General features: G+C 38.5%; 2 protein-coding genes and 1 long non-coding RNA gene across 3 annotated transcripts; 2 read left to right on the top strand and 1 right to left on the bottom strand.

The window, feature by feature from the left end:
• The first annotated feature begins 913 nt into the window (after nucleotides 1–913).
• Nucleotides 914–1,546, top strand: LOC142165775 (uncharacterized). The gene has a single exon (XM_075224147.1). The coding sequence runs from the start codon at nucleotides 914–916 to the stop codon at nucleotides 1,544–1,546; it is 633 nt and encodes a 210-aa protein (XP_075080248.1).
• Nucleotides 1,547–14,672: 13,126 nt separating this feature from the next.
• Nucleotides 14,673–17,940, top strand: LOC107802417 (glycosyltransferase BC10-like). Its single transcript, XM_016625921.2, has 2 exons — nucleotides 14,673–16,062; nucleotides 17,552–17,940. Exon 1 carries the CDS (start codon nucleotides 14,913–14,915, stop codon nucleotides 16,050–16,052), a length of 1,140 nt encoding a protein of 379 aa, XP_016481407.1. The 5' UTR covers nucleotides 14,673–14,912; the 3' UTR covers nucleotides 16,053–16,062; nucleotides 17,552–17,940.
• Nucleotides 17,941–19,296: 1,356 nt separating this feature from the next.
• LOC107764638 (uncharacterized) lies at nucleotides 19,297–19,746 on the bottom strand. The gene is made up of 2 exons (XR_001643264.2): nucleotides 19,558–19,746; nucleotides 19,297–19,458 (listed from the first exon to the last, which is right to left on the bottom strand). It is a non-coding gene; the product is annotated as an uncharacterized LOC107764638 (long non-coding RNA).
• Nucleotides 19,747–22,392: the final 2,646 nt, after the last annotated feature.

Genomic DNA, 22,392 nt, shown 5'->3' with positions numbered 1-22,392 from the left:
ATGATGGATTTTATATTGTTAAATTCAAAAACATCCATGATAGGGATGAGATCCTATACTCAGGGCTATATACTATTAATAGTATGCCAATGATTCTAAAGGTTTGGTCATCAGATTTTGATTTCAAACAGGAATTTCCTAGAACTATGCCCTTATGGATTAGATTTCCTAATTTACCATTAAACTGCTGGGGCTCGATTACTCTAAGCAAAATTGCTAGCCGACTTGGAAATCCTCTGTTTGCGTATGAATGTACCAGAAAGCAGATCAGAGTGTTGTATGCTAGAGTGTTAGTCGACATGGATGTGATACATGAATTGCGGATGGAAATTGAAATAGTTGATCCATCTAGACGGACATTTGCACAAGAAGTCACTTATGATTGGAAACCTGTGTTTTGCAAAGCTTGTGTCATGTATGGGCATGAGTGTAAAATAGACAATAGAAAGGTGAATCAACAGCTGAGACATGGCCCAGTACATCAAGAGCAACCAAGGAAAGGGCAGATAGACAAAGGGGGGCAAAGGGGAGCACAAAAGGACTTGAATATGCAATGGGTTAGCAAGCCTCCACAGAATAAGGAACCTATAAATGTTTCGATACAACAGATGAGGCCTGAGAATCAATTACAAAAGAACGATCAGAGTGAGAGGAAGCAATCTCCTGGGAAAGGGATTGTTGTTGTGACCCCTCAAACAGAACAAGCAGGAAAGATAGTTAATATTGGTTCTTCCTCTCAGGTACAGAGGCCGGACACTATGTCATATTCAGCTCTCGTTCAGCAAGGAACAAGTAACTTACAAGTGGGGGCTCCTGTGAGAACTAGTAATGTTTTCTCTCCTCTGTCTAAAAGAATTTTGTGTGTTGATGAAGCAGGTAAACCTCCAGATAGAAGGAATGAACAACCTTTACAATGAATTGGCTTATATGGAATGTGAGGGGCATGAATAATCCCTTCAAGCAGAGGGAGATAGGAAACTATTTGAAGAAGCATAGAATAAAACTAGTAGGGATACTTGAAACTCGAGTGAAGGTAGCTAAGTTTACTAATAGCCTAGCCAAAATTGCTAAAGGATGGAAGTTTGCTCATAACTATGCACATGCTGTAAATGGTAGAATATGGCTAATATGGCATGATGTTGCTGTTAATGTTTCAATATTGGACATACATGGACAATATATTCATTGTAAAGTCGTTGATAGAAAGTCTAATTTTAAATGTGTAATGACAGTGATATATGGAAAGAATACTATAGCGGAAAGAAGGAACCTATGGGCTGGACTTTTGAGGGTTGGAAGTGCTATAAATGAACCATGGTGCATCTGTGGTGATTTTAATACTCCCTTACACTCTACATACAGAACAGGTGGGCAGTCAGTCACAAAATATGAAACAAGAGAATTTCAGCAAGTCTTAGACTTTCTCAACTTGATAGATATGAAAGCTTCTGGAAGATTTTTTTTACTTGGACAAATAGGCATGTATGGAGCAGAATTGACAGAGCTTTATGTAATGCTCCTTGGATCATGGAATTTGGTAATCTAACAGCTCAGTTTAGGGAGAATTTTTTTTCCAGATCACACCCTTATCCACATTGAGCATACTAATGTTAACAGCTTTATGAGGAGACCTTTCAGATTCATCAATGTGATAGCTGACAATGATAAATTCCTACAACTAATAGCTAGCATTTGGGAACAAGACGTCCAGGGGACATGCATGTTTAGGGTCTGGTCTAAATTAAAATTGTGCAAAGACCCTTTGAAGGATCTTATGTGCAGGGAGGTGGGTAGTATTGACAAAAGGGTAAATGAATCTAGAGATAATCTGCAGAATATCCAGACTTTACTTACTTTGCATACAGATATTGTCTTGATGGGAAAGGAGAAGGAAGCATTGGATGAGCTAAATAAGTGGTCGGACATACAGGAAAGAATTCTAAAGCAAAAAGCTAAGGCACACTGGATAAATGTTGGGGATGGGAATAACAGATATTTTTTGCTTGTATGAAGGCTAGGGCCAATTCAAACAATATATCTGTATTAAAGGGAGGTGATGGTAGAGTATTGCAGAAGCATGATGATATTAAAGATGAAATCCTTCAGTTCTATAAAGGGCTCCTAGGATCTGATACTGACAGAGTGCCTTGTATTGACTTGAATATTATGAGACAGGGACCTAGTCTTACCATGCAACAACAAAGGGATATGTGTTCGGAGATAACTCAAGAGGAAATCAAAGCTGCTCTCTTTGATATTGATGATAACAAGGCCCCAGGGATTAATGGGTTTAATGCTCTATTTTTTAAAAAAGTTTGGCCTATTGTTAGAGAGGATGCATGTGAAGCTGTTCAGGAATTCTTCCAAAGATGCAAAATGCTAAGAGCTGTGAACAATACAGTGGTGACTTTGGTGCCAAAATCTACTCATCCAGAGACTGTGCGAGATTTTAGACCTATAGCATGTTGTTCTACTCTTTATAAAATTATATCCAAAATCATCTCAGGAAGAATCAAAGGTGTAATTGATAAAATAGTAGGGCATAGTCAGTCTGCCTTCATACCTGGAAGACTTATATCAGATAACATAATTTTAAGCCATGAGTTGGTCAAAGGGTACACTAGAAAACACATATCTCCAAGGTGTATGATCAAGGTAGACTTGTAGAAAGCTTATGATTCAGTAGAATGGTACTTCATTGAACAAATGCTTAAAGAACTTGGATTTCCCGAGAATGGTATTATGGATCATGACATGTATAAACTCAGTTAGTTACACTTTATTGATTAATAGGGGTTAGTCAGATACATTGAAGGCAAGGAGGGGTTTGAGACAGGGTGATCCTATGTCTCCTTACATTTTTGTGTTGCTTATGGAATATTTAAACAAGTGCTTGGGTACATTGAAGGATGAGCCTGAGTTTAATTTTCACCCGAGATGCCAGAAGTTGGGAATCACACACCTTTGCTTTGTAGATGATTTGCTACTGTTTGCTAGGGGAGATACCAAGTCAGTCCAGATGCTTAGGAATAGATTTGCCCTATTCTCTGAGGCTTCTGGGCTAAAAGCAAATCTAAACAAAAGTCAAGTCTATTTTGGAGGGATAGATGAGGATACAAGAATGAATATTCTGAACTTGCTGGGGTATGAGATGGGGGAATTGTCGTTCAAATATCTTGGAGTTCCTCTGTCGACTAAAAGACTCACAGCTATACAATGCTGGCCATTGGTGGATAAGATTACATCTAGAATTACTTCTTGGATGGCTAAAAGCTTGTTATATGCAGGGAGGCTGCAGCTCATCAAAGCTGTCTTATTTGGGGTTCAAGCATACTGGTCACAGTTATTTCTTCTGCCTCAGAAAGTGATTAAACTAATTGAGGCTACATGTAGAAGTTACTTATGGACAGGTGAAGCCACTATCTCTAGAAGAGCCCTAGTAGCATGGGAGAAAATCTGTTTACCTAAAGGAGTAGGAGGACTAAATGTTCTTAACTTAAGGATATGGAACCAGGCTGCTATATGCAAGTTGTTCTAGGCTCTAAGCCAATACAAGGAGAAATTATGGATCACATGGATACATACATACTATATAAAGAAACTGGATCTATTCACTATGGTGGTGCCAAATCAGGCTTCATGGATGGTTAGGAAAATAATGAATATGAGAAAGAATTGGCATAAACTAAGTACTTGTTCTCAGCTAACCAAGAGGGGAAAGTTTCAGATTACAGCTGCTTATAAAACTTTGAGAGGTACAATAGTAAATGTTCCTTGGAAGAAGTTGACTTGTCACAATGTTGCTGCTCTTAAACAAGTATTCATTCTATGGCTTGCGTTGCTTAGTAAACTAAGAACCAAAGATGTCTTACTGAGTTGGGCATTAGTGTGGATAGTGTATGTATGTTATGTAACTCCTGCCCAGAAACCTCTTCACATATCTTTTTTGAATGTCCTTACTCAAGATCAATCTGGCAGGATGTGCTAAGTTGGATGAAGTGGCAAAGAACCATCTTGAACTGGGAATTGGAGTGGCGATGGGTTTCTGAGATAGCTAAAAGAAGAACTGCACCAGGTGTTCTGCTAAAGGCATGTTTTGCTGTTGTTATATATGAAATATGGATTGAGAGGAATAATCGGGTGTATCAACACAAGGCCAAAAGCAGGGAGGCAATACTACATGACTTGAAGACTTATCTATGTATAAGAGTTAGAGACAACGGGAAATTATTTGAGTTTATTTGTTCATTATAGGTGTTTTGACGTTCACTATAGGTATCTGGATGTTTTTAAGGCTTCTAGTTGCATAGGATACAGTTTATTTGAGAGGGGCATGAACTAGTTTGTTTTGCCCTCGTTTTGTACAGCTACTCGGTAATTAATAAAATTTCTTTAATTGCCAAAAAATCAAAGAGTCATACAACAAACCTAGTGAAGTTATAAAAAGCAAAACACGAAATTTAGGAGAGTGAATTAAACGAAAAATTAAAACTTCACCATGAACAATGTATGAAACTGAAGCTTTTCTGCTTCGACGTTCTCTTCTCTATTGAGCTGAACCCGACCCGCTTGACGATTTAGGTGTTATTTGCTTGCTAATTGGACCCAATATTTGGCCCTTGTCCTTTTAGCTATTTTTCCAATTTTATTCCACAAAAGAGCACTCTTCTACAAATAATCGGCACTCCATTATGCAATCGCGCCGATCAGCTTCTGCTACTGATACGTCCAATTTTGCTATGCATGCTATCTTTGGCATAGGGTCTCTAATGGTTGCATATACATACATGTTGGGAACAGTGAGATTCAGGATTTTTGCTTGACGGCAGCTTCGTCGGAAATTAGGGTTTGTTCTTGAATAAAGATGACGGAGTTTGGGGCTGAGCAACCTGATTTTCTGTTAATATATTTCAATGTATCGTGCTGTATTTTTATGTATTTCATTGTATTCATTGTAATTTAATGTATCTCGCTGTATTCCATGTATTTCATTGTATTCACTGTCTTTTTTTCATTGTATTTCAATGTATCCCGTTGTATTCTATGTATTTCATTGTATTCACTGTCTCGCTATATGCCATGAATGTATTCATATATTTTTTTTAATTAATATAATTTATGTATTCAGATGTATTATATAATTTCTCCAAAGATTGCTATGTTTTTGGGGTATTTTTCGGTTGAGAATCCTTTTTATAACTAGAAATACAAAATTTATGTGTTGTAATTGAGTTTGTTGAGTTATATTAAAAGTATATTGTGTTAATTGATTCCCTTTATATTTAAATGTAATCTCATGTTTCACGACGTGAATACAATCGAATACAGTCGAATACAATAATATATCCAGCAGTAATCTCATGTTTGACGCCATGAATACAGTCGAATACAATAATATATCCAACAGTAATCTCATGTTTGACGCCATGAATACAGTCGAATACACTCGAATACAACAACTGATTAGCTGGACTTCCCTGATTCACGCCTATTTTTGCTACTGTATTCATGAATAGAGTAGCTTAAATACATCTAATACATCTTATAACAACAGAAAACATATCTACAATCCGTAATATAGCAAATGGTATCTATAGATAGCTAATTACCACTAAAAGATAGTGCTTTATGAAAATTTCTCTAAAAATTATAATTATTAAAAAAATAGTATTTGGAGTTAAGTTGAAAAATATTATTTTAAATTTAAAATTATGTTTTGACATGCATTTTACTTAAAAAAATATTACAGTTTTGTGAGCGGGAAACCCCTTGTCGATTTCAGATAGTTAAGAGTTAAATATCTTACGTAGAGAGTCTGAAACTGAAATGATGTATTTTTGTACTTAAAATACGTTTATACAGTTAAAAAAAGTTATATTTCTACATAAAACACAATATAATACTGCGTTTTACTTTAACGGAAAGTTAGTCGTCAAAGTTAAACGCAGTATAATACTGCGTTTAATTTAATAAATTATTTTTTGTAGGAAAACGCAGTATAGTACTACGTTTAAGGAAAATGCAGTATTATACTGCGTTTTCCTTTAATAAAATATAACCCCTCCTTCTTCCCCACGACAGAGACCTTCCATTTTTAAAAAACAAACCTCCCCCACCACTGCTGGTCCCCCCTCCCCCCGATTAAAAAAAATCTTAGGCCCCGCCCGTCACACAAAAAGTGAAGAGCGTAGGTCCCGCATACAACCCAAGCCTTGGATTCCTTCTTTCGGGGTCAAAATTTCGAATTTTCGATATTTGAAAAAACTTAAATCGAGGTATTTCGATTTACTTTATGTCAAAACTCGCAGAGCATATGCATATTTGTTTTCTTGAATGTGTTTCCACGTTGATTTGTGTTATGTTTGCGATTAAATTTATATGTTATTTTTACCCGGATTGAATTATTAGCCTTGGGACAAAAAATACTTAAAACTTGATAAATAATTTTTATTGTTAATGAAATTGTTCACAAATATCTTTTACTGTTTTATATATAATTTCGTGAATGTTATGTTCATATGTTTGTTGTTTTTATTTAGTTTAGATTATTTATTTGCTTAAAGAATAGTGACCTTTTAGCGTAGTAAAATATAGAGCTTTTTAGCGTAATAAAATATAGAGCCTTTTAGCGTAGTAAAATAAGGAGCCTTTTATCATAGTAAAATATAGAGTCTTTTAGCGTAGAGTCTCTGTAGTTTAAGTATGTACTAACTACAAACTCTATCCAATTATATTTTACAAAATTAATTATTTAATTTATAAAATAAACTTACAAAACTAACAAATTAATATATGTTGTCAAATTAACTCAAATATCGAGCCTGGAACCCATAGATAATTACTCAGTCCAATTAAATAATTAATTATTTAATTTATTAAGCTAACAAAATTTTAAACTTATTGAAATTGACACACATAATAATTAAGAATAGCTTGGTGCTATTGAGCCTCAAATATCGAGCCTGGAACCCCTAGATAATTACTCAATCCAATTAAATAATTAATAATTTAATTTATTAAACTAACAAAATTTTAAACTTATTGAAATTGACAAACATAATAATTAAGGATAGCTTGGTGCTGCTAGGCCTCAAATATCGAGCCTAGAACTCATAGATAATTACTCCGTCCAATTAAATAATTAATAATTAAATTTATCAAACTAACAAAATTGTAAACTTATTGAAATTGACACACATAATAATTAAGGATAGCTTGGTGCTACTGAGCCTCAAATATAGAGCTTGAAACCCATAGATAATTACTCCGTTCAATTAAATAATTAATAATTAAATTTATTAAAGTAACAAAATTTTAAACTTATTGAAATTGACACACAGAATAGTTAAGGATAGCTTGGTGCTACTAGGCCTCAAATATCGAGTCTGGAACCCATAGATAATTACTCTGTCCATGCATAAAATTAAATATTTAATTTATTAAAACACAAACACACAATTAATATTGTTTAAATTACAGTAGACGACATGGACTTGCAGCCTGTGCATCCTGGACCAGTCGCGGATCAGATATTAGTTTTACAGGGCGACCATAGGTCCGCCAATGTATGGGAGGGACATCTATTGGATCAGATTCTCCGCACCAGGAAACCGGACGACTTGTGGGACTTTTTGAGGGAGAGAGTTTTCCATCCCCGCGTAGTCCATCGCCTGCGTGATACTGGCTTCCTTAGGATTTTTGAGATTGGGCAGATGCAGCTCGATTGATCTCTGATCACGGCATTGATAGAGCGGTGGCGACCGGAGACTCACACCTTTTACCTGCCTACTGGAGAGGCCACCATCACGCTTCAGGATGTTCAGGTTTTGTATGGGCTGCGTGTAGATGGACTGGCCGTTGCACTACCCCAGTATATGAGAGCTATGACACGTCCCCAGTATTTGGATTTGATGGGGCAGTATACTGGTTTCAGACCACAGGGCAAGGCTGCACTTAGAGGGGGCAGTCGCATTTCTGTGACAGCTATCAGAGAGCATATGGAGGTATTGCAGCCCGACATTATCGGCGAGATAGAGGATATCCATATTTACTGGTACACGAGGTTGGCGATGTTCCTTCTTTTTAGGGGTGTCTTGTTCCCGAACACTTCGGGAAATCTAGTGAGTCTGCGCTTTCTGCATCATCCGCAGCAGCTAGATGAGTTACCCCAGTACAGCTGGGGTGCTGCTGTTCTAGCATACTTGTACAAGAGTATGTGTCGGGCGAGCATGGTCACCCAGGTGGACATATGTGGTTTTCTGCCGCTTCTACAGGTGACAACATTTTTGAATACTCCGTTCATTACTCCGAATTTTATATAGTCAAAATGACTCTAAAATTTTACGTCAACCTTTTATCTTAGGTTTGGTCCTGGCAGGGGATCCTGCCGTTGCAGCCGCCTCTACCACCACTAGAGCCGGGTGTAGCACCTCCGTTTCTCCCTCTAGCTACGAGGTGGGTTCTCCGCCGTGGGAACTTCCGAGGTACTGATGCTCATCATAATCTCCCCCTTACCAGGGATGTGTTAGATATGCTGGTGGCCGGACAGGTAAAATATGTACCTAAACTTACTTGTTATAAATTCACTTGTGTTGCGCATACTCACTTTTATGTTATTATTTCATAGTTCATCTGGATTCCATACAGCGATGAGTTGCTAGCTCATCTGCCCGATTATTGCTTAGTCGACTGACTGCTTTGGAGAACTTCTGTCCTAATGATGTTCTTCGATGTGGTGGAGCATCATGCCACAGAGCGTGTACTTCGCCAGTTTCACCATCCCTAGACTATACCGGGGGAGCCTGCATGGGTGCCTACACATTATCAGCGGGATGACCGTACTAGGGTGGACGATGAATTTGTAGGATGGCTAGAGGCGTAGGTCCATATTTGGGACCAGCGAGAGGAGTTGATTCTGCCACCACCTTTACAGATCCATGAGGCGACTATTGAACTCTATATGTCATGGTACTGCCGTCACACCCGACTAATGATCGAGAACCCCTTTCATGTACTTGACTATCGGTACAGACCATACGACGGGAGGCACGAGGCACTGGTATGTTTTTGTGGGATAGGTCTTATAATTGTGATATAACGTTATTTAATTAATATTTTAAATGTTGCGCAGGCTATTGGGCATCACATGTTCTACCAGTTGGGACAGAAGATGCAGCAGCATGGCGACAATGCTGCAGTCATTGAGTATGGCCGGCGGGTGGAAGAGCTGGCTCTCCGGACCCTGCAGCGAACCAGAGATGGCGCGAGGTTGGATCACGAGGCTGAGTATGCGGTGCCAGAGGAGTACCATCGAGGTAGGCCTATCCCACGAGGCAGGGGTAGGGCACGAGCCAGGGCTGCCCCACGAGGTAGGGCTGTCCCACGAGGCAGGGGTGCCCCACGGGTTCGCGGGGGACGGGAAGGAGGTGGTCCCCAACAAGGGGGCGTTGAAGCACCTGTCGACCCACCTGTTAAGGCACATGATGAGGATCTTGGAGATGATTAGCCGGGTTATTTCCCTCAGCTAGATGAGTCTTCCAGCAGCATGCCATCGTACAGCCTTCAGCTATCTCTGCCAGTATAACAGGTCACCCCGTCAGATATATTATTGATCACGAGTGCATTCGATGGAGATGTAGACCAGTTCTTTTCAGGCCCATCTACTGCAGCTGAGGATCGGCCGACCCGAGACGTGGATGGCGGGCGCAGGTTGAGTTATGCCTCATCCCCGGCGGCTGATGCGGATCTACTACAAGCGCAGGTATGTTTGTATTACTGTAAAATTTCAATTTGTTTTCTTTTCCTTAATGATTTGCCATAAATTAATTTTTAATTTTCTTATTAAGGTTTCGTCCTAGCCCATCACGGAGGCCACTGTATGTGATAATGAGGACACTATGGATGCTTATACTCAGGAAACCGACGAGACCATGGTGAGAAAATGTTTTTGACTTAACACGTACAATACTGATATACATTTTCACACGCTAAGCTTAGTAATTATTTTGTAGGTGTCTAACGGCCCGACGACCCCTTCTACCGATCTTGCCAGTTGTACTATCGATGCTGCTGCACATCCTCACATAAAGAGGCAACTTGATGATGATGATCCTAATAGTGTACCAGGGCAATAGGGGATGCGACTCAGGCCAGCTGCAACACTGAAGCACACAGGCTGCGGGACTCATTGATTTACTTTTGTTTGTATTTTGTTTAAATACTACATTATGTAAATAATGGCAACAATTCTATTTTAACAACAATTTTATTTTAACTGTACAACACAAATACAAACATAGCAAACCTAACACAACACAAACAGTACAACTAATGAAAATACTTGACAAGGGAAACATAAAGATATGCTACTACGCTCAACACGTACATGTCATTATTTAGTCACGACCGCCTAGTATTCTCTGCTCCAACCACTTGAGCTGGTCTTCCAGCTTTTTTTTTCTTCTTCCACCTCTTTGAGTTTTGCCTTCAACTTCGCAACTTCTTTCTTGGATTGGCGCTCTCTTTCCCACTGGATTTTCGCAGTCGTTTCAGTTTTTTTCAGAACGACAAGACAACTCACAAAATGTAGTATTATACCACGCTTTACATATTTAATTTTTCTGAAACGAAACAGCTTTTTCGTAGTCGTTTCAGCGTTTTTTAGAATGATAAGACAACTCACAAAATGTAGTATTATACCACGTTTTACATATTAAATTTTAAGAAGGATAATAAAGGATGTCTTGATTTTATATTTTTTTTTAATTTTTAGATTGGTCTTCTTTACTAACACCAATAAGTTGAATATTTGAACAACCATATCAGCATCCCAATTCAAAAAGTCATGTTAAAAAATAATATGTAACAAGATTGTGGAACATAATTTTATTTGATAGATATTGCAACATAGACAAGTATAGACACGTATTACAAAAAATAATACGAAAATAAAAGACTAGGTATATCCTTGATAGTTGGGTACATTCGACGAACTTGCACCAGGAGTTGGATTACCACCGCCACGCACACCACCTGAAGGACATTTACGACGGTCGTGTCATGTTTGCGAGCATATGCCATATCTACGCGCATAAACGGTGTCACCAACATCCATTTGGTTTCGTATACGCGTTCTCTTTTGCACTTGCAGCTTGCACAAATAGTCCTTGTTATACACCATCTTAAAAGGTTCTGGCGGCCAATAATGCTCAGCACCCAATGGCTGCAACTGCCCACTATACGTGTCTACGTATGCAGCAACACTGTATTGCCTATCAATATAGTTGGTTGCCCCTAAACCAACTTGTTGAAAGCACTTCAAGGCATGTGCGCACGACATGTGGTAGATGGTCCATTTCCCACATGAACACAACCTGCTAGCTTCATTCGCCGTCTGTAGATTACTCCCGATGTCCGCGGATAGCGGTCTTAACTTTAAAAACACCTCGGTCGTGATCGTACTATAAAAATGAATGCCAATGTGCTCGCCTCCTGTACCTTTCAAATCTTCGCATTGGTATTGGCATAAATTGAACATCCCTGTCCATCAATGCCGATGCAGCTCCATGCCTTTCAACAAACCTCCTCGCACTCTATTTGAATATCATGCGGACCATGACAGTGACAAGCAATCCACAAGCAGACTTCAACAAGCCGTTGAATGACTCCGACACATTTGTAGTCAGGGCTCCCAATCGTCTGCCTCCATCAACATGCAATGTCCATATGTGAAGTCATGTCCCATCAGCCAAGTATAGGCTCGTGGATCTAATTGTCGGATCGCTTCCATGCGCCTCATGAATTTGCACTACTGGTGCTTAGTTGCAGCCATCCACATTTAATCATGCAAGGTCTTGTCAGGATATTTCTTCTAGAAATTGGCCTTCAGTTGCCTCACACAGTAAGGGTGGTATGCATAGGGTTCCTGTCATTTAGGCAAGTGCCGTACAGAAGTTAAAATACCACCATGTCGATTAGATATTAGACAAATACCTGAATGTTGTATGACAACGTGCTGCTTCAAGTGGTTCAAAAAAATGTCCACGTCTCTTCGCTTTCGTTGGCACAAATGGCAAAAGATAGTAAAAATATTTGTCCGTTGGCATCTACTGCAACTGTAATCAAAAGCTTAATATCATACTTTCCATAGACATGAGCACCATCTATGGAAATTACAGGACAACAATGCACAAAACCATCAATTGCTGGTTTAAATTACCAGAACGCATAGTTAAAAATATATTCGGGTCTGTCCGGACTCCGCTCACACCTCCATTCAACAACAGCCCCGGGGTTAAAGTGTTACATTGCGGCCATGTACCTAGGCAAATATGGAAAAGACTAATCCCATTCGCCATAAATAAGTTCAAAGGCACGTTTGCGACCGAGATATGCCTTTCTTTTGGTTATAGTACAACCATACTCCTGGTGGACGACTGTAATACACTCTTTAATCTTGAACCTAATGGACACTTCCAAATATGGAATCAAGACAAGAAAAATCAAGTCTACATCCAGGTTGAAGTGATTCTCATTGAATATGTCCATTTCACATCTGTGGGTGCTAATAAATTTACCCACTTTACACAAACCTGATTTCTTCTTGCTGGCACGCAACATCCAGTGACAACCCATAAAGTCTCTACCACATACAGCCTTGTATACCTCTGTAATTGACTCACTTCATCTCACGGCACTATCTTACGCTGTAGATTTTTATAGCCCTGATTAGGCGAGCTTTATCGGGGAAATACATGCCCTTTACAAGCACCGCTGGTCAAAACTCATCCTACATCGCTGACTGAAATTCATCATCATCCCTTGTGAGGGCATCCACTTTCGGCATACTTGGAAAATTATCAAGGTAGGGAATATTCCGCTCATGAAAGGGCACGTGAGACTCGTACACTCTTGGTCTAACGGGAGATGGAGGAGCATACTCCCTCGTCAGCTCAGGTTTGGCATCCACTTCCTCCTCGTCATCACCCCCATCATGGAAGGGTGTGCCATCTCCAGACTCATCGGCATTGTTGTCATAATCACTATCATCTTCCTGACTTTGCGCATCTGGCAAATCACGAGTCAGTACGTCGTCTATGGGCAACTGTGTGAGGTCAGGACATCAAGTTGCTCGTTTTCACTGCACAAAAAGAACAAAATGATAAGCTACTCAACTAGATAAATACTTTACATATAGCTATATCACTTTACTTACAAGTCGTACTGTGTTGACGTTCCATGATGGATATTTTCTTGTTGGTGATGACTCCCGGATGGACCACCGTGGTCCAATACGCCAGAACTAAGCATATTCCAACTAAGGGCGGGGTCATAACTTGTAAAATCCATATCCGGACGGTACCCCCTATGAAAAATATGAGTGTTAATACAAATCCAATTCAAACATAAAATAAACATCGCTAAAGCGTAGAAAAATTGAAGTTTACCAGTCGTCTTATGGATTATATAAAGTCGAAAAATTATTTTGTGGCTGCTCATTCGCCGGTGGTGACAAGTTTAAATCAAGGCAAGCTCTTTCATCAGCAATCTGTCCGGCAAAAACTGCTCCAGAATAACCACCCGATGACTGGAGGTTATCCCTACTATGCACACCCTCATTATTGGGAACGTCTTCAACCTTGACGTACATTTTTAACAATTTTATTACAATAAATTCCCTGTATTCATTCGGAATCCGCAAAAAAATCTCTAAGAGTTTCATCATCTTCGATGTTAAACTCAAAATAATAAGCAAACCCCTGCGGAGTCATTGAATACGGAAATCTACCGGTTACTTTAAGGTTCACCGAACGTTTCCTCACACTCATTTTTTTACGTAACAACGATACCAATTTAGCGTACTCCATTGTAAGCGGCATTTTAACATGACACTGTGGAGGTGAGCTATATCTCACAGAGTTATTCTCCATTACAACTTCATCTCCCCAATATAATGAAACCCTTATTTTTGGGTCTTCAGACATTATTAAAAAATGCTTGATAAGAAGAAGAGAGAAGTATGAACGGAAGTTTGAAGGAAAGTTTTGAATGGATTTTCATAAAATTCTAACGCCTTTAAATAAGGCAAGTTCGAATTTGGGGTGCAGAATTTTTTTATGTTAAACGCAGTATAATACCACGTTTTATGTATTTGAATTATTGTTATGTTAGTTATCCGCAGAACACTTATTGGTGGGCCCAAAAATTAGTGTAAACGCAGTATAATACTATGTTTCAGTATAAAACGTAGTATTATAATATATTTTACACTAAAAACAAATTATTTTTTTCAGTCCTGCAGAACTCTTATTATTGGCAATAAGATTTTAAATTGTATAAACAAATTACAATAAAATTTTTAACTTTAACGACTAAATTTCTGTTAATGTAATACTGCGTTTTAGTTAGAAATGTAACTTTTTAAAAAAAAATTGTATAAACGTATTTTGTGTCCAAAAAGGCATCATTTCAATTTCGGACTCCTTACCTAGATAGCATAAAGACCAATATCGCTATTTGTCGATATATAAGGGACTAAAAATGCTAATTTCCTAACAATATTTTACATCTTTCTAAAAGCTCATCAAGGAAAGACAGCACATTGTATTACATGCGACCGAATGCATAGGATCCTAATCCACAAAAACAATCACCAAATTTGTCGTCTTTATAATTAAACCATACTCAGTCCTGATCCATATCGCCATGATAAGACCTCCACCTTTGCTTCTCTGACTCTACATTTACATTACATCACCCCCTACTTCTTCTTCTTCTCCTGACTTCTATCCCTTTTCTCCACAATCTTCTCTGTGTCAGTTGCTCTTTTTTCGCCATTGTACATGTCTAGTTAGTTATTTTCAGATTTGACCCTTATCCCATTTTCTCTTTTGCTCTGATTCAGTTACTATACTATGTTGAACGCACCTTTAGTACTTTCTTTTGTACTTTTATTATCATTTCCACTGCTTTTTCTCTTCGCCCCACGAGTTCTCCCACACAAACACTCCGATAAAATCTCCCTCCCCGATGAGATCGACGACCTCGCTCTCTTCCGCCGCGCAACCCTTAATTCCATCCACAAACGTAGCGGCGGAGGCGGGCTTAGGGCTGTCTCCCGCCTTGGCACCACCAATCCACGCCGCAAAATCGCTTTCCTCTTCCTCACTAATACCGATCTCCATTTTGCGCCTCTTTGGGAACGGTTTTTTACCGGACATGAAGATTCGTTTAATATTTATGTTCATGCGGATCCTTCTAGTAAGGTCGCTTCTCCCGGAGGTGTTTTTAACGACCGTTTTATTGCCGGGAAGAGAACCCAACGCGCCTCCCCTTCCCTTATCTCCGCCGCTCGCCGCCTCCTAGCCACCGCCATCCTAGATGACTCCTCAAATTCCTATTTTGCCCTCGTTTCTCAACATTGCATTCCGCTCCACTCTTTCAGCTTTGTGTACAATTCTCTCTTCTCATCGGCGCAGTTCCCGGCGAGCCGGAGCTTCATCGAAATACTCTCCGGCGAGCCGCAGTTATGGGACCGGTACATAGCCAGAGGGGAAAACGTTATGCTACCAGAAGTGCCATTTGACCGGTTTCGGGTGGGGTCACAGTTCTTCGTGTTGTCGCTTAAGCATGCTAAGTTGGTAATTAGGGACAGGAGGTTATGGAGGAAGTTCAAACTGCCGTGTTTGAACAAGGATTCGTGTTATCCTGAAGAGCACTATTTTCCGACCCTATTATCGATGGAGGATCCGGGTAGGTGTACCCATTACACTCTTACTCGGGTTAACTGGACGGGTAGTGTGGGTGGGCATCCACATACTTATAAGCCGCTCGAGATCTCACCGGAGCTTATTTACAAGCTCCGGGAACCTCTTACTCGAGCTCACTGGACGGGCAGTGTGGACGGACACCCAGATGCTTATGACCCGCCCCAGATCTCACAGGAGCTCGGGGCATCAAATAATACGTATTCACACTTGTTTGCAAGAAAATTTTCGTCGGATTGTTTGAAGCCGTTGATGGATATAGCGGATAAGGTCATTTTCCGGGAGTAAATGGAGTCCGGTAAGTATTTTTATTTATCTTTAGCTTATTTTCTTATTTATTTTGCTTTTTGATTGTTAGATTTAACTATGGTAATTTTCTTGGCCATGTCTTAGTTGGTTTAGAGAATTCATTAATTTAACTCTATGATAGACAAATTAAAGTAAGAAAACATATCAGACAACTATTATTATGTGTTGAATGAAATAGTTTAGGTGTGGGTTAGTTACTTACTTTGTGGAAGGTTGAAATGGTTGAGGGACGCTCGGTCCGAATAATAAAAATAAAAATATTTAATTAAAAGTATATGTCATGATCCTTTGACCTCCATAAAATAGGAATAAGATTTGTATATATACTCGTAGTCATAATTTTATTAAATTTAGCGGTGGGCTTCGATTGAGATTCACATCTTATGGGCTTCGACCTGTCGTGTTATGAATAACCTTATTCTATTATCTTTATGAGTTGGAACTGTTACAACTTACAAGGTGGTCGCAAAAGTTGCCTGAAAATGGGTTTTAGTTAATTGTAGGCTTGTAGCCTGTAGATGCTCAAAATGAAATTTCAAATATTAGGATAATATTTGCATCAGATGATGTGTCAGTCAAAGTCAAGCTTTAGTTTTTCTAATATTTTCGAGTTCCCGATCCAGCCTACAAATTACTGTAAAAGATTTGAGCCAATGCTTTTTAGAAAGGTTTATCATTCAATATCAGTAATTGTATACTTTAATGCCTGTTCAAATCTGAGCCATTTCATCATTGTTCCTAAAACTTTGCTACTCCTATGTATTCACTGTTTTGTTTTGTGGTTGATATAAGCTCCTTTTGACTGGTTAAGACATCTTCCTGTAATTTAAGGGAAAGATGCCTTAACTTTCGTCCAAAGTATAGAAAGATTCCAATTTGATCTTTGTGGATGGCACAACTACCATCTAGTGTTAGTGTTAGACACCAAACTAAGCAATTTAATTCTTAAAAATAGAATGAACAACGTTAGAGTTTTACGGATTCGAGCCGTAGAACCAATCACTAATGTTTGCATTAGAGTAGTCTGTGTACATCATTACCCTTGTGGTGTATAGCCTTTTCCCAGACCCTACGCTAACATGGATGCCTTGTACATTGATCATGAATTACACTTTTTGTCTAAAAAATAAAATGGGAATACGTATCATGTATGGAAAATTCCTAACCTGTAAGTAGTTATCAATTTGGTGTAAACATATGATATGGTTTATTTGTTTCAACTGTTCCTTGAGCCGATTGTCTACCAGAAAGAACCTCTCTAGCTTCATAATTAAGGTAGGGATAAAGTTTGAGTACACACTAAATCTTTCTAGACCCACTTTTGAGATTATATTGAGTTTGTTAGTTTAGCCGATTATTTTAATCGATGGTGGGAATATTGTTTTGTCTTGTTGAATGACCTTGTTTTTGGATGTGGCATATGGGTATCTCAACAAGTCTTGACTAACGTACTGTTTATTTTTCAAATGGATTTGCAGGAATCTTATTAAAGCAATGAAGAGACAGAGGCGCAAGCGAAAAGCTCTTTTGTAATAAACAAATAATGATGCGTGTTTGTTGCGGTCTTATGTACAGAAGACAGGATAAGGTGTGAATTAGTGGTTGTGGAAATTGGTCACAACTCAAAAAAAAGATATAGGGGTGTGGGCTTAGAGTGGAGTTCCCAAAAGGGTATTTCAAGGAAAATATGGGCAAGAAGTAGCAACTGGCTCATTGCTCTTTTTTTTTCTCTTTTTCCCTTTTTTGGTTCCTAAAAAGAAAAGAAAATAAAGTCTCCCGTTTGCTCCCCCTTCTTCTCTTACCTTGTGTTGATTTCTTGTATTACAGGTTTCCTCGTGTTAATGATAGTTTTGCAGTTGGATCAAAATATAGGATCCTTCTTCCTGTCTATTTACTCTCTTTTTTAATTTTTTATCGTTTGGTAATTTGGAGTTTACTTTTGCGAAGCGCCATACTTTGATTCACGTTTTCAACGTATAAAATTTAAATATGTGAATGATCATTTATATTCCTACCACAAAGAGGCTAAAAATTGGTCAGTTGTCCAATTCGCGCATGACAAAAGAGAGCTACAACTTGGGCTATGGGAGCAAGTTGAGACAGAGACAACTTGGGACAAGGCTTAAATTGCATATTTATCTTCTTCTTTTTAGAGAGTGACTAAACAAATTTTACAATCTTTAGCTTGATTTTGTATCTGTTAGTGGATTTCATATCTTTCTGTTTTCAGCTCCATTGTTATTATTAGGTATACATGCTTTGCTCCTTTAGAAATATTAATGATACGTTATTTTCTGTTTTTATAGTTGCAAGAAATCAACAGATATGTGTTGCCGTCATTTTCTTCAAGTAACTCACAACTGTGTCATTTGAAATGCCCAAATTTTTGTGCAATTGCAGTGTAGAAAACACTAATCCACAAGAAAAAAAAAACCCTGAATAAATGATTATCTTTCAGTTATTAGACACATTTTATTATCTTTTTGTTCGCTCCACTAGAAATTATGATAATCTTCTGTTTTTTTTAGATGCAAAACATCAACATTAGGACATTATTTTTGGAATAAAAGCAACCATAAGGGATGAAATCCTAGATTAAGTTGCAATAGAATTGGCAAATTTAATTCATGCACTCGTAACTTACGCCGTTAAATAATTTCATTATCCAAGCATTTTGTTGGATGTGCATTTGTTGTCACATTTTTCTTTTGTGTTTAAATATGGGGCAATATCAATTTTCTATTCAACTATTCAACAAGCAAACATCATGGTATTTGGAAATAAAAAAGTTCTATTTACACAAATATTGGTATATTTTGTGTTCGGACCGTAAGACTAAAATACGGTCAAGAGTGATATATTTTGTGTTCACAAATATTTTTTCTTCTTTTTGTTTTTGGGTCAAGCTCATACTTTTGCAACTTAATTATGGTTATAATTACCTGGATATGACATTATTGTAATTATTTTCTAAACTTGATCGATTTACCTTTTACTTTAACTTTCTCATATAAAAATATTCTTTTCTCTTTTCATTTCGACAAGAGAGAACTACTTCGATTTATTCTATTGAGAATATAGTGGCATCCATTTTTATTTTTAAACATAGTAAGAATGCAAAAACCAACTACTAAGTTTGTCTCTCTTTTTTATTGAATTTAGTCCAGAATATAATATTAAAGTATTTTCTTCTCTATTTTAAAGTAGCTAAATACAACTAATATAAATAAATATTGATTATTTTAATAATAATGAATATTAATTAGGAAGGGAATTGGTTAAATGGCTTACATCATACTTTTTTTTCTCTCTCTCTCTCTATAACCAGTGGTGCAACATCTTATCTTCCCCCAGGTCTTAGTTCATGTACACCTGCTTGAAATTCCTAAATAACCAAATTAACAAATTGATTAAAATTCCAGAAGATACACTAGAAAATACATTTTATATGGTAGAACCTATTAAAGATGCGTATAAGCGATACCTTCGCAAAGTCGATTAAAGAGGTCAGTGTTGGGAAGTGTATCAAGCTAATAGAAAGAAAAGAATATTTAAGAGAGAAAAACAATAAATTGCATAAGACAAGACAAGACAAGATTTACGTGGTTCGGCAATTTTTGCCTACTCCACGGCCATACAAAGAATAACTCTTTATTAATTGAAGAGAGAAAGAAGAAGTTTTGGGATGATCTACAAATGAAAATGTAGACCCGTATTTATAGGCATTTGAATGTCTTGCCGAGGTAAGCGCTTACATCATAAGAATGCCGATGTAAGCGCTTACATCATAAGAATGCCGAGGTAAGCGCTTACATCACAAGAATGCCGATGTAAGCGCTTACATCATATTTTCATCTCTTTTTCTTTTTTCTTTTTTTTGTTTTGTCTACTTTCACGTACAATAATGGGTTTGGTCCTATCAGTCAGCCACTTAAGCATTATTGTCAAGCCAATGCTCAAAATATCCACTTTAATTAAGTGAGGTAAGTAACATCCTCCAGCAAATTGATCATCTCGATGAAGTTAAATATTATTTTTTGTTATTAAATTAGTTCATAGAATTAAATTTTGTCTGCATATAAATTAAACTTTTTATATCAATTAAATCATAGAATACGATAAATTTATTGATTATTATTACAACTGCCGCGAAACGCGGACAAATTTACTAGTTATCCAAATAAACTGGAATGTGTATGAACAAAATGGAGTGTTAATTTAATATTAGGTGATGAGTCGGTGGGTGAAATTCAAAAATAGCTAGATATATAAGTGGTAATTGAAAAATAATCACAGTTTTAAAAGTAATCGAAATTTAGCCACATTTCATGTAAAGATAAATCTGAACAAAAACACAGTTCAAAATCCAGATATTCTACCATAATATGTTGTAGTTCGAATTTTTTACATGAGAACTTCCAGCATAACATGCTGGAATTTCATAATGTGCTGGAGTTCCAGCATAATATGCTAGAAGTTCATACGCAGGTGCTTCAATCTCCATTATATTATGCTGGAACTTTCCGTGTTGCAGTAAAATAGTGACTATTTTTCAATGACTTTTCAAACACTGACCATTTTTTAATTACCAGTGCGAAAACTAGCTAGCCCATGCTATTTTATATGAATGGGTGCCTGATTCATAAGTTACACAGTAAGCTTTAACCCAGGGCATTTGCATTTATACCTGCCTTTTAGGTCACGTTTTAACTTGTACCCGCTTTGCGAAAAAAATTGTAAACGTACCCACTTTTTCGCGTAACTTCAGCATACGGGCCTGAAGTAGAAAAGGCAATCACGCAAACTTCAGCATTCTAGTAGACGGACCTGAAGTAGCAAAAATTGCCGAACCAAGTGTGCTGAAATTTTTGTTTGTAGTTGCTGAAGTTAAGATGGCAGTGACAGAGGCAAAGACGGCAGCTTTTGCTCGTTTGTATGAGGAACTAGGGAACAAAGGCGGGGAGAAGAAGTTACTCCGACTCGCTAAGGTGAGAGAGAGGACGGCTCGGGATTTGGACCAAGTGAGGTGCATAAAAGATGAGGACGACAAAGTTTTGTTGGGGGATGACCAGATTAAGAGGAGATGGCAGACCTACTTTCATAAACTTCTAAATGAGGAAGGAGATCAGGATATTGTACTAGGTGAATTGAAGAACGCCGACAGCCCCCATGAACTAAATGATTGTCGGGACATTGAGGTCGATGAGGTCATGAAGGCAATGCGTAAGATGAGAAGGGGCGGAGCTACCGGACCAGATGAAATTCCGGTTGAGCTTTGGAGGTGTGTGGGTAGAGCAGGCTTGGAATGACTTACTAAGTTGCTTAATGTTATATCCAAGACTAATAGGATGCCCGAAGAGTGGAGGTGGAGTACAATGGTCCCGTTGTATAAGAACAAAGGCGATATTCAGATCTGTAACAACTATAGGGGTATTAAATTACTAAGTCATACCATGAAAGTCTGGGAGAGAGTGGTAGAAATGAGAGTGCGAAGGACGATGTCTATTTCAGACAACCAGTTCGGGTTCATGCCGGGGCGATCTACCACAGAAGCTATCCACCTTATTAGGAGGATGGTGGAACAATACAGGGATAAGAAGAAGGATCTCCACATGGTGTTTATCGATCTAGAGAAAACGTACGACAGGGTTCCTAGGGAGGTCTTATGGAGATGCTTAGAGGCTAAAGGGGTCCCGGTTGCCTACATTAGGGCGATTAAGGACATGTATGATGGAGCTAAGACTCGGGTTAGGACAGCAGGAGGCGATTCCGATTATTTTCCGGTTATTACGGGGTTGCACCAAGGGTCTGCGTTCAGCCCTTTCCTATTTGCCCTGGTGATGGATGCTATAACGCATCATATTCAAGGGGAGGTGCCATGGTGCATGCTATTTGCTGATGACATAGTCCTAATCGACGAGACACGACGCGGCGTCAGCGAGAGGTTAGAGGTTTGGAGACATACCCTTGAGTCCAAAGGTTTCAGGTTGAGCAGGACGAAGACGGAATACCTTGAGTGCAAATTTGGGGCAGAGCCGACGGAAGCGGGAGTGGAAGTGAGGCTTGGTTCTCAAGTCATCCCTAAGAGGGGTAGTTTCAAGTACCTGGGGTCGTTTATTCAGTGGTCTGGGGAGATCGACGAGGATGTCACACACCGTATAGGGGTGGGGTGGATGAAATGGAGGTTAGCGACGGGAGTCCTGTGTGACAAGAAAGTGCCACTGTTACTGAAAGGTAAATTTTATAGGGCAGTGGTTAGGCCTGCTATGTTGTATGGGACCGAGTGTTGGCCGGTGAAGATCTCACACATCCAGAGGAT

This window comes from Nicotiana tabacum, chromosome 11 (assembly GCF_000715075.1).
Source record: "Nicotiana tabacum cultivar K326 chromosome 11, ASM71507v2, whole genome shotgun sequence".
NCBI lineage: Eukaryota > Viridiplantae > Streptophyta > Magnoliopsida > Solanales > Solanaceae > Nicotiana > Nicotiana tabacum.
This window is presented reverse-complemented; position numbering and strand designations above follow the sequence as displayed.